The sequence below is a fragment of the Thermobia domestica genome, chromosome 4 (genome assembly GCF_964235325.1).
Source record: "Thermobia domestica chromosome 4, izTheDome1.hap1.1, whole genome shotgun sequence".
Classification (NCBI taxonomy): Eukaryota; Metazoa; Arthropoda; class Insecta; order Zygentoma; family Lepismatidae; genus Thermobia; species Thermobia domestica.
In genome coordinates this window covers 8,367,532-8,385,719 of record NC_137457.1, presented here as the reverse complement: position 1 = coordinate 8,385,719, position 18,188 = coordinate 8,367,532, and the positions used below count along the sequence as shown (strand labels likewise).

General features: G+C 33.4%; 1 protein-coding gene across 1 annotated transcript in view; it reads right to left on the bottom strand.

The window, feature by feature from the left end:
• Positions 1–18,188, bottom strand: part of LOC145683623 (uncharacterized) — a gene marked incomplete at its 3' end in the record, with an annotated part of 551,164 nt that overhangs the window by 230,686 nt on the left and 302,290 nt on the right. The window contains 2 exon segments of the mRNA XM_081754960.1: positions 5,271–5,315; positions 11,112–11,174. Coding sequence (XP_081611086.1) covers positions 5,271–5,315; positions 11,112–11,174 — 108 coding nt within the window.

Genomic DNA, 18,188 nt, shown 5'->3' with positions numbered 1-18,188 from the left:
TCATACTTTTCCAATAGGGCATCTTCCTTCCAAGATGGAGAGCATCGGAGGAAATAAAATAATCTCGGCATTCCAAATGAAGCCCTTAACAGATAAAAAGCAGAATGGGCTGAAAGCTTGGAAAGTCGTGACATAAAAAATTCTAGTTTGGAGGTTTTGTCTAGTAACATTTTGCTCCGTGCCTCTGTTGAGATAGCTGAACCTAAAAGCTCTGCATTACTTGCTGTAAGGAGCTGAATACCAGGTGCTGATTTATTAAAGATATCATAGAGGTTCTTAATTTGTTCTTCTGTAGCACCGAGGAATCCTACTTCGCATTTGGAGCAATTTAGCGATAACCCAATTGATGATGCGTGTGTACGAATGTTGTCTAATGTTTGTAGTATTACGTCTGTATTTCCAGCTATTGTTCCATCATCCAAATACCAGACATTCAGCTCTGCGTTTATGTTATTAACAATTGGTTGGAGAGTCATAGCAAACAGTGCTGGACCTAACGGATCACCTTGTTGAACACCTCGCTGTGATAGAATAGTGTTATCTCCTATATATAGGTTGCTTGGTTGAGAATAGCATTGAGAGATGTACGAAAAATATGCTGGAAAATTCTTTTTAACAGATAGCAACATGGAATCTCGATTTAATTCATTGAAGGCATTTCTGAAATCGATTTTTAAAAATGCTTTCACTTGGGTGTGCGTAGTAGAATAATATGTGCGAGCTGCATGTACTGCTGCTTCCGCCCCAAATGGCACACAGACTCCTAGTTGGTGTGGATATAGTATGTCGATAAGTGATTCGCGCATCTTGTAGCAGATTATTTTGGCCGACAATCGTCTCCAAATATTGCCCACGGCTATTGGCCGAATTCCTCCGCTTTTTTTCTTAAGGGCAAGTAACGACGCACCGAAGAATATCGGTCTCAATGTTGTAGGTACATTTCCCGATATAATGAGGTGTAACAGTTCTCTGATAACATTGATAAGCTGGTCTCTAGATTCATAATCGTGTGATAGAACTAAATCTTTTAGAATTGAAGCTCTGAGGCTATCCATTCCACCGGCGGACCCAGAAGGAAAAGATTTAATTGCTTTCAATAATTCAGCTGATGATACTCTAGTTGCTGATTCTGATGCCTCTGGAGGTTCAGGGATGGGCCTCTTTTCATCAGGCCCAGGAAACTTCTACTATGATTGTTTGATCATTTCATTTCAAAAATATGTTAACTAACTGAAAACAATTTAGACACAATTTTATGTTTTCATTCATTTCCTTACGTGTTTTTTGTTCGATTAGAAAGTAGTTAAGAATCGCATGCTATCATGTAAGTCTAGACATGTGTGTGGCACTTTAGGAGAATTGCACTACATTCCTATGAATCTAAGCATATAGGATCGTTCTCATTCCTACGCATGTTCAAAGTAATATCCTTCAGAAATTTTTGATGACTATATTTCTGGAATGTGAAAACACAAACAATATTGTGAAAGGATTTATAAAGTTAGGTCTTTTTCAACATTATCTATTTTAAAAAATCCTGTTTATTCTAATTATTTCCCGCTAATTTTTAAGCGGATTAAAGGCAATTGTAGGAGATGATAATAATGTTACTTTGCCCGATATGACAGATCTCTTGAGTTTATAATACCAGTTCCCTATACTTATCAAACAAATGTTTTGTTGGAAGATCATTTAATTCGGATTTAGTATAAATTCATATTATACACTAAAACATTTTAAGCTCTAAAAGATACTTAGTGGATAGGTTTATGTACTTTGAGAATAATGATATTTCTTACAACACCGGTTTGAGACCATTACCGCTCCACTTCACTATAAAGGATATTGTTAAAATCAGTATATTATCATCTATTAATCATTATGGTGAAATAACAAGAAGAATTACATTTATGGAGCATGATGCGATCTCATTTATAGAACAAGAACATTCATGCTGTCATATGTATATTGCTAAGATTACAGCTTAGGGCGAACTCTGTTCACCACATTCCAACCAGCATAAATACTTCTCACGAAACATGTGATTATTAGTGCATATTCCACCTCACTTGAACTTTAATAAGACAGGATAAACTAGATATTTGAAGTGAAGAATTTGATTTAGTTAGTTGAATATGTTGGGTAATATAGCCGACCATAATAATTATTATTTTTTTGCAGAACTGGATGTGACAATTTAAAATCATAATGCCAAACTGTAAGGTCGTCACTCTTTAAGTTATTTGTGAGAAGACGCTTCTACATTAGAAAAGTAGAACTAATGTACCATATAACATTGTTCATTTGTCGCTAATTCAGCCTAACGTATTTAGAAATGCAATTTACAGTCTGAAAATTCACAGTGTGTTAAAAGATAAACTTACTTTTAAAAATAACTATTTTGAACAGACATATTTCTTAGCACCTTGTACATATCTATACCCATTGATATTGACATATAATAAATAAGAGTTCGGTAAACAATGGTTGATATAATAAGATCAGTATAAACTTCATAAATAGAAACTAAAGATTTTCTCCAATTCCAGTGTTTGAGTTCGACAATGAAAGTACCAACCTCATTCTGCTAATAAATTAATTATATTTGTTTCTTACACCCAGTGACTGAATTGTACACCTCTAAGTCTCAAAATTATTCAAATATTAATTTACATAGGAAAAATAACTGTCGTTAGCAAAAATATGGTAGTCGACGGAATAGGATATGTTTGTATAAAATTAAAATTAGAATTCTTTATTTACATAAAGTATTTATTTTCTTTTTTACCTTTCAGATGTTTCATTTGTTCAATTTTTCTAAGCAGCACAATAGGTAAATGAAAAAATGATATGATTACTAAAATTACTTTCTGCTGAAAGACGTTCGTTTAAGAAAATAGAAAAATAGAAATGATCATATATGCGTACTAAAATTATAGAAAAATGATTCTATCAGAGAAATATTGAACTGTATATTTAGAAAAATATTGAACTTTGTATTTAGAGAACTAAAGGTTTAAGGAAATACTAGAAATAAAAATATTTGTAAAAAAAAAAGAAAATTTTTTTCATTCAGTGAGAAATTTTAAACAAAAACAATCAAAATTATCATCCAATTAAATTATATTAAAGGTAGATTTATACCAGTCATTTTAGAATATGAGTTTTTCATACAGTGAAAATGGTAAAATTGATGTTACTTAGCAATCGGTTTTAGCAATTACCTGTCAAGGTTTCTAATTTTAGTTTTAAAGCATTGAATTTGATAATCAATGCGTTTCATGTCTTCGTACCAGATAAAATTTATATAGAGCCGCACTTACATAAGATATTCTATTTAATTTGCTTGTTTCAAGTACATCAATGAAAATAAAATTACTATTATTATTGACGGTGTTTTATTTGTTCAGCAGTATATTTCAACAGGGACGATGGATGTCTTTATTACTAGTACAAAAATTAAAATATATTTTCTTTAATAAATGTAAGGGAAGGTGAAAGCACGTTTAGTGTTTGCAATATGTTATTTTAAACCTAACCGTTGAATTATCCTAAGGATAAGACACATGTTTCAACCAAAAACGCCTATTCTCACGATAACAAACAAACCGAGTGATAGATGGCAGAAGAAAGATATACTTTAAAGAAGAAACTAAGAGGACACGAAAAGCCACGAAGAAATCTTAAGACCCCTCCACAGGCCCCCTCCAAAAGGAAGGGTATAAAAGCAGACGACGGGACTAAGACGTTATCAGTTCCAGTGATAACCATTCATCTGCATAATATACTACAGAGACCACCACAGGCTACAGATATATGCTTTGATATCTACTACCGGTACTTTTATAAGCTGTGGAATATTATCTCGCATTTACTATGAGCTACATGGTATAACTTACCTGTCTGTTGCCGCTGTGGGCAAAGACAGAGATCCCTTCTACCCAATTTAATATTGTATGTCTGAATGGATTGATCATATCCTACACAGACAGCATTTTAGGCTGACTAAAGAGTTACAGAAAATTCCTATGAAACATCGTAAAATAGTTTATATAAGATTTTTTTATATTAAAAGCTGAAGGATAAAGTTGCTGTGCAACATTATTTCGACCCTACCTACAGAATATTGCATGGAGGTAGGCGTGATTTTCGGTTCTCTACACTAAGCAAAAAGAATAGAAACCTCACTACGGAATGTTCTGTTTATTAACTAAATTCGGACTTTAACTTTTAAAGAGGCACAGTTTTAGGTCAGTAAATATACGATTTTCTTTTCCCTTCATCTTCTAATCTTTTCTTTTTATCTAAATAAAAAACAAGACTGAATAAGCATTTTATATATATACCCGAAACTAAAACAGGAAAGAAATAATATATATCAGAGTCGAATAGCAAGGGATCTAACAAGGAAATGACGGAGGGTGTATCACTCATGTCATTTAACATGTCACATTTGTCCAATTACTCAGCGTATATTACAGAGAATAACGACGGATTTTTCATGCTGTGTGACCATTTGGCGAATATTCAATATTGACCAGCCGCTAAGAAAAAGAAGCACTCCTAATATAACTACAGAACACGAACCTAGATCTCACAGAGCTGAATAACCAAAATTAGTACAACACATTGACATTTGAAAATTTAAATACAAAAATTGTTTTCGTTGGGCAGACCGATGGTATCTCCCTATAAAGGAGAGTTGCAACGCTTACAAGTTTAAGAGTGCCTCGGTGAACTGATTGACACAGGTTTGGCGAGTAAAATTACGAGCTGTACTGTAACTCGCTCGCTGCAGAATGCTTCGGAAGAACAGAAAATTCATTATCTCAATTTCTTTTTCACGTCCTTTTTGGGCATATGATAACGAATACGCATAGCTTATATAGAATTTTGAGGACTGTAAATAATCTATATAACGTTTGGGAAATTATTACGTAGGTTCCGAAGTTAACAAAAAAGTAACATATTTCTGAACAAACAACCTCTATTGGAACACTCATTTAACCCACGAATCTATTTGCAAAGCCGTAATTATCCGTTCGTTGCAAGTCACTAAGTCTTTCATTCCCCATCTGTCCGCGTGTGTTGTAGTTATTTTGTTTGAGAATTAACTGAATGCACTTGTAACAAAAGTATCCTATAAGTTAGAACGAGTACTAGTAGAACGTCGTATGGATTTAGAGTCCTTAAATAAGAATAAATAAAACGAGTTTCAAGTTTAAGAACTACATTTGAAATCAAGTATTTTCACTGTGAATGAGCCATACCTTCGGCTGTTGCGCTGACATTAGCAACACTAGAACTGCCTCCTCCTAAAAATAAAATTTCTTCAATTATAAAGCCATACACTCAGTTAAAAAACTAATTAATAAAGATATATTAATTAAAACTAATTGATAAAGATTAATGAATTAGTTCTCTTGTATTGTATATGACACGAAACGTTGCGTTTTCATACTAGTGTAAAGTATGCTTTAAACTATACCCACAATCGTTTATGGATACGATTTTATGGACTGAAGCAGAGGTCCAATTCCTTTCATAAGCTTGAGCACATTGTTGCTTTCCTCCTAAATTTTGTGAGGCTACATACTATCATCCTTAAATTTGAAAATTTTCTAAAAAATTGAAAACGGTATCTAGGACACTAATAGATTTAGATTTGACTGGTCCATCTTGTTCTCTTTTACGGGTATAAAACGCCAAAAATTTAAAATTTGAAAATTTAAAAAGAACTGTGCAAACCAAACTTTTCAAACATGATGTTTGATACTCAGATTCTATACACGCAACTTAATTAGGCTCGAATTGTAAGAAGAAAGTTACGTGACATGATTACATTCAGTGTTATTGTAGGACTCTTGACTTTAACAAGCGTTATTTGGCTTTAAGCAAACATTTCGGGAGAAGTGCGTAAGGCCATTATTGTACTTTCTTTTAATTCCTGAATTTAAGTTAGGTATAGTATTACGGGACCAATGTATATACCTTTCAAACTTCGATTGAAACAATAATTTCAATCCTGGAAACACATGTGCGAAAGATTCAAAGTTTCGAGGTCCACAGATTTAACAATCTTTAATGAGGCTTATATTAGAAGGTTATATGAGTAAGTAATAATGTTAAATCTACTTAATAATGCCTAGGGACGTTGACGTATTTCTCTTAAAATTATTAATTTTGGATTGACAAGAACTTCAAAAATGAGAATTTTCAAAGTTGATATAGTACAAGTTTTTTTCGTTCTCATTATCCCACTTCGCTTTACTGGTCTAAATCCTGTGCTGAGGATGAAGAAGAGATTTCCATATTATCACCAGACTACATGTACACAGGAAGTGCGACGAAGTAAATTACTCCCATCATGCCATGCTCCCTACTACTGTACTATTCATGACTTAGAAGACAGATGTGGCACAACGAAGAGCGAATTGAGGCTTCGACCAGATCTCCAAATGACTACTAATCTTTGAATTTTCATTTGTGAACGCGTACTCTCGTCTAGGTGGAACACGCGTATGACCTTACGAACGGAGGTGAGGCTTCGGTTATTCTCCAAAATGGGAAACTATTTCGTGCCTTTTGACCCGGGGGAAAAAGGCTACGTGGTTCACAACACATGTGAAACAGTCCTATTCAGTTTGTCCATTGAGGATGATCTGGAATTAATCTTAACAGAAAGGTAACTTGACCATCAAAGAGCTTCTGGTAACTCCTTTCCCATCAGCGAAGACCACCTATCATTCTCTCGACGTTTTTCCTATTTTTAGGTGCTGGAAGTCGGACCATACCTTGGGACCCACGACTTCCAAATGGATGTCTTTATAAGAAGATTGTCGTCGTCAGACTTTGATTCGCTAACGTATGTTGTGCATTAACCGGAAATAGAAGAAGTTCTATATTACTTAGAGAGCACTACAGAGAAAGGGGATGCTTGTTTGTGTGAAATGATGGCCTACAGGTACCTCTGGATTCGAAAGAATTCATAGCTATAAGGTCCAGTAAGTGCGTGATACGCTATTACGTAAAAGACAGTGTGTCCAATATTTTGGACGGATCAACCAGGAAATAACACTTCAGACCGTGTCTGTGGAAGCAAACGTTTTACATTAGTCGTGAATCTGAAATATACGGTAGACTTCTAACAAAATGAGAGGAAGTCCCATATTGCATGAACGAACATATCGGAGGTAAAAATGAAAAGAAATACACGCTTATGCCGGTTATCTAAAGGAAACAGTGACAATGAGTAATGAATGAAATGGTGGAATGAAGGAGGTGGGAGGAAACGGAAGAACCGCAGGAAGCCCACGTACACGGTGTTTGTCCACCAGAAAATTCACTTGGTGGGGGCTGGGATCGAACCCGGGACCCCAAGTGCCAAAAGTGAACGCTCTACCACTGAGCCACAGCGGCCCTGTCAGCTGCTTGAAGAATTATTGAAAGGCTCTTAGAGAAGATTGACCATCGTGAATGTGGGCAATTGTTTCCGATTCTAGTGGATGGGAGAAATTTACTGGAATAAGATGCTGGTCTGAAAATAAATGCAGATCTGAAACATTCTATATTATACGGGAAAGAAAGAAAGTATCTAGACGTGTTTGCAGTAGTACGATGTGGAAGGATGTTGCCATAGAACGATAGACGTAGGCAGCAACAAACATTATCAAGTGCTGCCGGTTTAGCGTGGGACTTTTGAATTGGATTGGAATCTACTGGGCTGTGGTAAGTTCGTGTGATTTGAAAAGCATTGCTGGAACTGGCGAAAGGTTATATTACCTTACAAGGCTATACAATCGTTGAAAAGAACGGAAAAACTTGATTCGCTAGCAAGTTAAAGTCAAACAGAAGGATATTTCCAGTTGGCTGCGGAGTGAACGTATTCAACTTGCTAAATATCTGATCAAGGTTACTATAGCAGAACAAAAATCGAGGGAGAACATTGAAAGTGCATTTCGTGCATATGTGTTTACATAGTATAATAATCTTGGAACCATGAGACCGGTGGTCACCAGTACTGGCCCTTAAGATACAGCTTATTGTTGATTACAAGAGAAACGCGGCGATATACCAGTCCACATCTAATGTCCTACTTTTTCTAGTTTTATCGTTAAATTATTGTAAAAAGTATAAATGTACGTAATATGTATCCTATATTTTGAGTTGACTTGATTTTGAGTGTAAAAGCTATATGGGACGGGACCTAGTGACTAATGTATATCTGAACCTCATGAACTCCGCCTGGAAAGGAACCCGGGTCTCCCACTCCAAGGATGCGTACGCTAACCGCTTAACCACGAAGATTTTTTTTCTGGATTTTAGATTATTAACAAAACTTATCATCGTTAATGAGCGCCCATTACGATATATCAGCATCAGAATTAAGTGCGGGTCTAACACTCTTGAATACAACACAATTATCGTGATGCTTGTCGTCTCTAATTGTTGCTAGGGATACCAAGGACCGCCTCTAAAGTTTAAAAAAGTATAAAAAAAACAGCCTCTATTCTCTGTTGGTTAGCATTTAGTGCGAACCTTAATGTCGTGCCCCAAACTAAATCAGGGTATTTTTTAATTGAACATATTCTCAAATGAATGGATATCGGATATAGCATTCACTAATTAAACATGCGTACCTTCAACATCCTTCTCAAGTTTCGGGAAGAGCATATTTGATTCAATCACAAAGTTTTGAAGTTTACCAAGAACTAAAGTAAGATAATATTCTCTGGGACTTTGAGACACAAACTTCTAAATTTGAATTGTTCTTGTCAGTCTCCTGAAGAAATTCAAAATTAGTTGATTTCACCTCATCAAATATATTTTACCTTAGCATAAGAAAGTCTATGGACAAAAAGATGACCTTTCTTCGTAATATACACGTATATATATAGAATACGATCTTTTAATTCGGGAGGTGTACATCTGATCATCATCAATATTTTAAATTATCTTAAATAGAATTGGCCCTATATTTTTTTGTAAATTTGCGTGATTTAACATGTATCATTACCTGGGTAAAATATTCAAAACTAGAATGAAAGGAAATTTGTCCTGTTAACATTTTCAATTTTAGTCACAAAAATTGCTTAAGAGCGTTGGTAAAAAGATATCTTTCTTTCGTTCTAGTCATTCATTATTCTCTACTTAACTTCAAATTTTGGAGATAAATTAAAAGTTTAAATGCCTAAGACGCATATGCAATCAGTGAAATCGACTAATATATGACATTTTTACACTTTGAACCTCAGAGTTTCAAGATATATTCATAGTTTAAATTATTGTCTGTTACATCCGCTAGCACCAACATTTGTAATTTGGATTGCAACAAAATGAAAAAAATGAAATGAAATCTTTGAGTTTTACGTCCCACGCTTATGCCGGTTAGACTAAAAGAGACGGTGATTATGAGAAATGGATGAAATTGTGGAATGAAGAATGTGGCAGGAAACGGGAGAACCCCAAGAAAACCCAAGAGCACTGTGTTTGTCCACCACAAAGTCCACACGGTGCGAGCTGGGATCGAACCATGGACCCCAAGCACCAGAGGTGAACGCTCTACCACTGAGCCACAGCGCAACTAGTAATTGTTGAACCAGTTTAATGCAAATGAACATTTTGAGACATTGAATCTTATGACGATACTCACGAAACACATTTATAAGTCTTTAGTGAAAACTAACGGATTCTTTGTGGTAGATCTGGATAAAATTTCAATTTGAAACTCTCAAAAACTTAAACAAAATAAAATATTTTAAAACAGGTTTTCTGTTTGCTGTTTACATAATTTTCCATTATACAAATGTGTCCGTTAGAGACTTAGATTTCCCAATTAGACAGTTTAACAGTCATAGAGACTTACATGGTTTACCACTTTGGCTTCATCAGACACTATCTGATGTAGCAAAACTGATGGTTAGCAAAACTGTTACACGCTATTAATTTTACGAGGAAGGTATTATCTTGCTCTGCAAGTAGCTTCAATCAATTTTACATAATTTTAAAAATACGAACTTGGAATTAGTTTTTAAAAATCTTGCAACTCTTTTATTATATTTTTCCTTATTTCTTGAAAGTTCTACAAATATTTTTTGCAAATCTTAATTTGACATATATATTTTAATCATGTTGAAAATACATTTTAAAAGGACTGGTTTAAATTCTTACATAAGTTGTTTATAACCTTTTAGTTTAATTTTTCGGTTTTTTTAGTAATTTGAAAAGTTAGTTTCTGCTCTAAAGGCCGTTGTGGTCTTTAGTTAAAATATTATTTTATTTTTCTTTGGAAATCTTTTGAACAGATAATTTGCTTTATTTTCTAGTATGAAATTGTTTCCAAATTTTTCTTAAATAATGAATTCCAATGCTACAAAATAAAGAAATGTTTCAATTAATGTGTAAGATATATTCACTCAAATGTTTGCAATCGTGTTTAAAATGTATTTATATATTTTAATTTGAAGATTTTGTATATATTTTTAAAACATTTTAAATTGTTAAAGTTTTGGTTATAAATCAGGTAATTCTTTTATAAAATTAGCTTTGTTTTATCTTTTCCTAAATGTTTACTTTGTTAGTTTTATTCTAATTTTGATTAAAATGTCTAATTTTTCCATTTCGAAAGTTTTAAAATTATTCGTCCTTTTTCTAAAAATGGTTTAGCGTTAGTTTGTAAAACAATAAATCATCCCTTTATTGTTTAAAGAAAATAATATTATTTATCTTTTATTTTATTTTTAAATATTTACATTGTTTTCAATTACTTCTGCCAAATGAATTTTTTTTTCAGAAATTTATGTAAACTTGTGTTTGAGAAAATTAGTTTGAAAGTTATAGTTTAAACCTTTACTCGTTGCATACATTGATTTGCCCAAAACAGAAAGTCTGAACTTTAGTCGCAAATCCTGCTCTAATGTCATGGGTGATAAGAAAATGGCCTTTTAGATTCCCGAATATCACTTACTGTAACTACTTTCATGATATTATACAAGCAACCTTGCTGAATGTAAGACAAAGCAATTTTCTTGATTTTAATTTGTAAAATAATATTTATTAAATATTTTTAATTATTGTTAAGACTTAACTTATTGAATGAACGTACCACATACCTTGACCCTTGTCTTTTCCTTTCTCACTCCCTTTCCCCTTTCCATGTCCTCCTCCATCGCCTCCTGTATTAATATTATACAGAAAATGTATCATAAAACCGATAAATTAAGCAATTTAATAGAAATGTTAGAATTTGATTAAATATGAAAAGTATAAATAACATGTTATTCATACCACAAATTATGTTTAGATCACAAGAATATCATGCAGAATTACAAAAGTTGTAAACAAAACAATGCAATATCTAAGGTGCATATACAATATCAGGACCTTGGAAAAGAAAGGGCGAACTCGAAACGTTTTTCTTTTATTTTTCTCCTAGCATCAGACAGATCTGGATAAAACATAAATATCGCGTTTTGCCCTGCTTCATCCTTAGTAATTCCCACGATTTCTATATAAACAAAGATTCGCCGTTTATATCTTATGGAATTTGAAAAGCTTTCGACTTGATTTCCCAACACGCCGATTACAGGATTCGCTCTTTCTCTTCCAATGTCCTAATATAGAAAAGGGTTCAAAATATTTTTTTTACTTTGCATTATTTATTTACATATCTGTACCTGTTAAGCTCCGAGAGGGGAATTAGTCAAGATTTGGAAAACGAATTAATTGAAAAATGAGCAACAATGTGTGTTATCATTTTGTACACTAAAACAACTTAAATAGAGATAGTTCTTTAAATAAATTTTATATTTTGAAGTGTGTTGATACAAAATATTGACTCTTAAAAGTTTAATATCTTATACAACAAATCCTTAATATAGTATAAATTTTGATTTGTCAATTTTCCAATTCACTAATGGATCTCACTTAAACTAAGGCTTAGTAGAAAATAAAATGAAGTCTTAGAGTTTAACGTCCCACGATTATGCCCCTTAGGGTAAAGGGGACGATGATCAAGGCAAGTGAATGATGATGGAAAAATGGTAAAATGAGAAAGTGGGAAGAAATTGGAGATCTCCGAGAAAACCCACGAACACGATGTCCACCAGGCTCGCTGTACTCATTAGGTCTAGTTTTCAATTAGGTTTATGTGTGCTTGCACTTATAGCCAACACAACTCACTGCAGTTTTTCTTCAGTTTGGTATGTGCTACATTCCCATTACTGACAGTAATATAATTACGTTGTATAATATAATTGCATCACTCTAATGAGTGTTCGCAACAATTAGTTCATTTCCTCTTGCTTGTGGTTAATAATTGCAATGTGTTTGCTCTAATTGTAATTGTTTCTCCTGCTCTACATACACTTATAGAGATTTTGTTGACATTATCTTGTTCGTAATTGAACTCAAACACGAATGAGTTACTCTTGCGCGTTTCAATATACAGACTTTGTGTTTATTCACACAATGCCGTTTCTCTGTGATCTTTACATTCATATTTTTGCATTGGCTAACATTTTCATGTTTTTGCATTGCTTTACATTCACTTTTTAACATTGACTAACATTCACATTTTTTGCATTCTTTCCATTCACATAGTTTTGTATTATCTTGTCATCATATTTTTTCATTATCTTACATTCACATTTCTTGCACAGCTTTACAGAGGTAGGTAAACTTAACTTGCAATTCTTACATGTTGTTATAGTGCATCCCATATCATTTAGCAAGTATTATAGCACTGCAACCCTGTTCCATGTATATTTTGTCCCAGCCGAGACAAAAGTTTCTAGAGGAATATTTAGCGATATGTCACTCATTTTTATGTCATTGATACCTGCTGGACAATTAAAGAAATATCTCCATTACTTTGTTACAGAATACAAACTTCGATTATTCATATATTATTCTGACTATTTCTCGGTTATATTATGAAGCCGATGTATATTTCAAGCAGATTAATTATCACAAGTTGTATATTTTGTAGATGTCAATAGTCCGATGAGAGCAGTACATAAATGTATGATACTTTTAACGTAGACGTATTATTACTTTATAATCCCAAACTTTTATCATTTTATTCAAAACCTTCTTTTTGCTTCTGATTGAAAGAGTTACAGTGATTAGAATGTATATTTTCTCGTCTTACATTTTGTGTGAGAGAAGCGGTATATGATACTTTCATTTATTGGTAGTCTTAAGCTGTCCCTTAATCAAATCTTTTTTATATATTAGCGAAATATACATTAAATGCAAAAGCACCTAAAATTGGCCGTTATTTAAAGTTGTATAGGTATTTTCGTAACATTTCAAAAATGTAATTTGGGATTTAGCTTTTAATTAAAGAATGTTCAGATGTAATCTATAACTTGAATTGATATTTTGTCACAAACGATGGCTGATATCTCAAGAGAAATTTAATTAACTTTCTTATTAAACTAAGAAGTAGAAATTATCATAAATTATTATTCTAAGTATTCTCACATATCTCTGAACAAATGCAAATCGTACTTTGCTCCTTTCTTTTTCTCTATCTTTCCATTTTCTTCTCCTTTTCTTGATCCCCTGCAAAGTTATCTCCTGAATTAAATTGTTAACGGAATGTTAGGTTGAGGTAAAAATTTAAGGAAATTAAAAGTAAAGTAGTTTACACTGTTGTCAAATATAAAATGAATTCTTTTGCTTTATTTCTTACTTACTAAAAACAAACTAAATTTTTCTTTGTTATAAAGATGTGTTTTATACTTAAAAAACTGTTTAAAATACAAATAATGTAGTGTCACACAAATAACTCTCGAAATACGGCTCACTCTTACTACAGCAAATAATAATCAGTGATATCACCTCACTTGTTTCATCAGGCTGGTACTCGACAAAATAAAGGCTCAAACAAGACTGAAAACGTTTCTGCTTTCTTCCATTCTAGCTACATGAAATGCCCACCTAAGCCCCCAAAACTTGATGATCTTAACAATGTTGCCTAAAACCATATAAATTATGTAGTTGCTCGTTATGGGGTTTCCGCCATTCTCCGTTCCCGTTTTTCTTGTGTCCGAATATTCGTCTCAGGATCTTGTTCTGAAACACTTTCAGTCTATGTTATTCTCTCAGTGTAAGCGACCATGTTTCGCAACCATACCGGACAACAGGCATGGTTATCATTTTATATATTTTAAGCTTAAAATTCCTCGACAAAATTCGCGACGACAAGAGATTCAGAAGCGAATAGTAACACGAATTCTCTGCTTTTGTCGACATTTAATTTCATCGTGAATATGATTTTCATCTGTTAATACTGGTCCTAGAAATTTGAAAGTATCCACTTTATCAAAAGTATTATTTAATATTTTAACGCATATATAGTTTGCTGTATTACGGTCCCGAAGCACTTCCATGTATTTAGTTTTCTTTGCATTTACTTCTAAACCCATGTCCCTGCAAGCGTTTAATAAGATCTCTGCATTTCTTTATATTGTTCTTTTATCACCCCCTATTAAATTTATTCATCAGTATATGCCATAACCTGGTGAATACCGTTACACTCTAGGTCATGGCTGCTATCTTTGATTTTCATTATAGCGTATTTTAGAATAAAGTTGGTACCGGGGTATTGTATTCCCACTTCTTTTCGAGTATTTGTCAAATGGTAAACATTTGGTCGACAGTTGATCGATTTCGAATCCGCGCTTATAATCTCCAATACTTTCATCTTTTTATTGGGTCAATCTTGTCAATAGGATATTTGAGAGGATTTCATAGGATGTTATAGGATATTAAGCTCTAAATCTACTGAGTTAAAATATTACGTTATTAATTTATAATTGCCTTCTCTTAATTGCGACAGTTACTATTGCAGATAACATAAGCCCTGAAGAACATAAATAATAAATTTATTAACAGTAGTTCTGTATATAGAACAGAAGTCTATGAATCACATGCAAATATTCATACTTTGTAACTGCTGCTAACACAATGTGCTATTGCTGAATGCTTCAAAAGAACCATATTCATTGAGAGTTAAATTCATTTTGTGTATAAATATGATTGTAAAAGAGAAAATTTCCATCCATATGGGGTAGGAGCTCAAGCTTATAGTGTACCAAAAGATATCATCCGTTAATTTGTGCACCAAATTACTATTGAAAATTAATTGCAGAGTGACAGGTTGATCCCTGTGGGCAATGAATTCATAACTTAGGTCAGAAACGAGTGGGTATTTAAGGATAAACATTAACAGAATAAATAAATTTCATCATCATAAGCTCAGACACTGAGAGTTCTGTAGTCCGTTTGTGGCACCTATTCGATTCAGTTTCTTTAGATACTCATAATGAACAAGTAAATATGAATTGTTCGATCGAAAATTACAGTATTAAAGAGATGCGGTTTATGTCATAATTACCTTTTGATAGGTTATTTATTTACTACAGTATATAGCATTGAATAATCTTTCAGAGTCCCATATATGTCAAGAATTAAACATCTTGAAGGACATTATTATTATGGTGAGGGAAATAAAGAATTAAAGTGACTATTACCTGCCGACTGTGATGATATAATTCATTCTATATTTATATTCATAAACCTGGTGTATTTTTTCGTAGCACATATATAGCAAAGACAAGATATGTATCGTACTTAGCTTCTATCGAAAGGAAAGGTCAATTAATGCTGTACATTATCGAGTCACCCTAATGGGAAATTCCACCGTGTTAGTTAAAGGAAATTGAATCAAATATGGGGGTAACTAAAAATGATTCTTATTGTATTTTTATGTAGATTGTAGAGTACTAAAAATAGATTACATACTATCTCGCAGACTATCATTGGTTCTTAGAATAAATCATTGGTTCAAATTTAAAAATAAACAGTAACATTTTTAAGGTCCTTTGCCCATTTGATATATGAAAGTGCTCTTTCTCTGATCGTGTTTTCAATGTTGACTTCTTCCGACGGTGGAACTGATAATTCATTGGATATACCCAATATAATTCGGATCCACGTTTAAAAACATCAAATCTGGCACACAACTCTAATTGAATATATTTTAAGGCAGAAAATATGGTATTACTTTCTGTTGTTCCAATGGTAACTCCACCACGAACACTTTGTTCTCAAAATAGAATTATGTATTTTCATTTCCAAACGAAACTGAACCACTTGGCGTTACCGTCCGATTTGTGGGTTTGAGCCGCTCCACGCCATCTGTTAGCGATTGGCGAAAGTACATACAACCTAGAGAAGAACACGTGGTCACCCAATCGCTAACCGGCGTATCAAGAGTTTTATAGATCTAGTGGCGGTCACGTCTTTTATTCACATGACTCCCCAGTTTGCCTGACGACGCTGGGTGAACGCCGAAAATTGGAGAAGCACTGGCCGGGAATTGAACCCGGTACCACGCAATCATGAATCCAATGCTCTAACCACTAGACTGTATTTTCATTCACTTTATAAATATATATACCAGTTAAGACCTTGAAGGCTTTCTTTCCTTCATCCTGGCTACATTACCTGCCCAACTGAGCCTCCTAGACTTGATGACCCTAACAATGTTTGGTAAACCGTGTAAATTATGTACTTCCTTGTTATGACGTTTCCGCCATTCCCCATTCACGTTCCTTTTGAGCCCGAACATTCGTCTCAGGATCTTGCTCTAAAATACTTTATTCATCATATTTTAAAATTTCTCTAATGGTAGTATGGAATGAAATAGTCACTCCCTGAAGGAACACTCTTAGAGAGAAGCTATCTGCATCACGCAGTTGTGATGTTCACAGAATCATATCTTAAATAAACAGATTAGAAAGTTCTAGGGTTTATTTGAGTTGTCCTCTGCAAGTTCTCACTTGCCTTTTGACTTTTTTATTCACCTCTCGTCGATGGATTGTCGTTATTTGAGAGAAATCGCTTCTCATAATACTCAGGGTTCCCTTTAAGGATTGCCCGTATTCGGTGATAAAGAGTTCAATGTTAAGTCCGATGGATCTTAAGTAATATTGACCTTCTTAAAGGAAAAACGGTAAGATATTCTCAGACAGATTTTTTAAAATTAATTTTTCCTCCCAAGAAAAAGTTCCATATCCTCCACTGGTCTTGAAATTAAATCCGGAGTGGAAAAATCAGGCGCTTTCGTTTTCTATTTCAACAAGTATATACAAAAGTATAATAGAAATTGCAACCATTCCTTAATTCGGTTTAACGTCTCAAGAAATGATAATACTTCCACCCACGTTACTCTGCTGAAACTGAAAGAAATATATATACTTTCAATTTCAACGTTGTTCTCCACAGAAATTGAAATATATGTCTACAAAAGAACTCTTGAAACTGAATAGGCATCTTAACAAAACACAATTTACACTTGTAATACTCTACAGTAACCGGATGTGGCGGCAATTAAAAATATTACCTTTATGAATAAGGTTTTTCGTAGATAGAATACTTTAAGACTAACAACAAATATTTTGAAGGGGTTATTCAGCATCCGAAGGAATATATTCAGTGTATTCCATTAACAATCTGCTCAGGAAATATTGCAAAAATGAACCACTTGAGTTTGCTATTTCGATCGTCATTAAATGAATTCAATATCACACATTGTCAAAGTTGTTTTGTTTTTTGAAGTACTCCTCTATCTCGTGAACAAGTACTACTTCGACCAACATGACTCTAATATAATCGCCAGTAGAATAAATGTAATTGTGTTTCCAACATCAATATTGAGAAGCTGTGTTTCGGAGTACATTGAGCATCCAAAGAATACGTTTCCCTTCTAAGTTATATTCTGTTACATATGAAGTGCAAAATCACTTGATTTCGGTTTTCGGTTTTAACTTCCATCGCAGTAAAACGCAATCTGTAACTGATCGTAACATACGTTTTCTTGCCAAGTATATAGCATCTTTAAAAGAGCTTTTAAGTAGTACAACATCTCTTTATTGATATCGGTAGTGAAAGAAAGCTACTACTTTGATATTCTGAACTCTCTATATCCAATCAATGAAGCTAGAAGTTATAGATGTGTTCCAACACTGAATTTGAATAATCTCGAGGTTTACCATAACTTCCAAACTATAAAGTAAAATCTCCTATTAAACTTTTACACAAGGTACGTCTCATGTCAGTCAGTAAAAGCGTTTAGTTAAGCACAAAGAATATCATATTTTAGAAGAAACAATTAATTA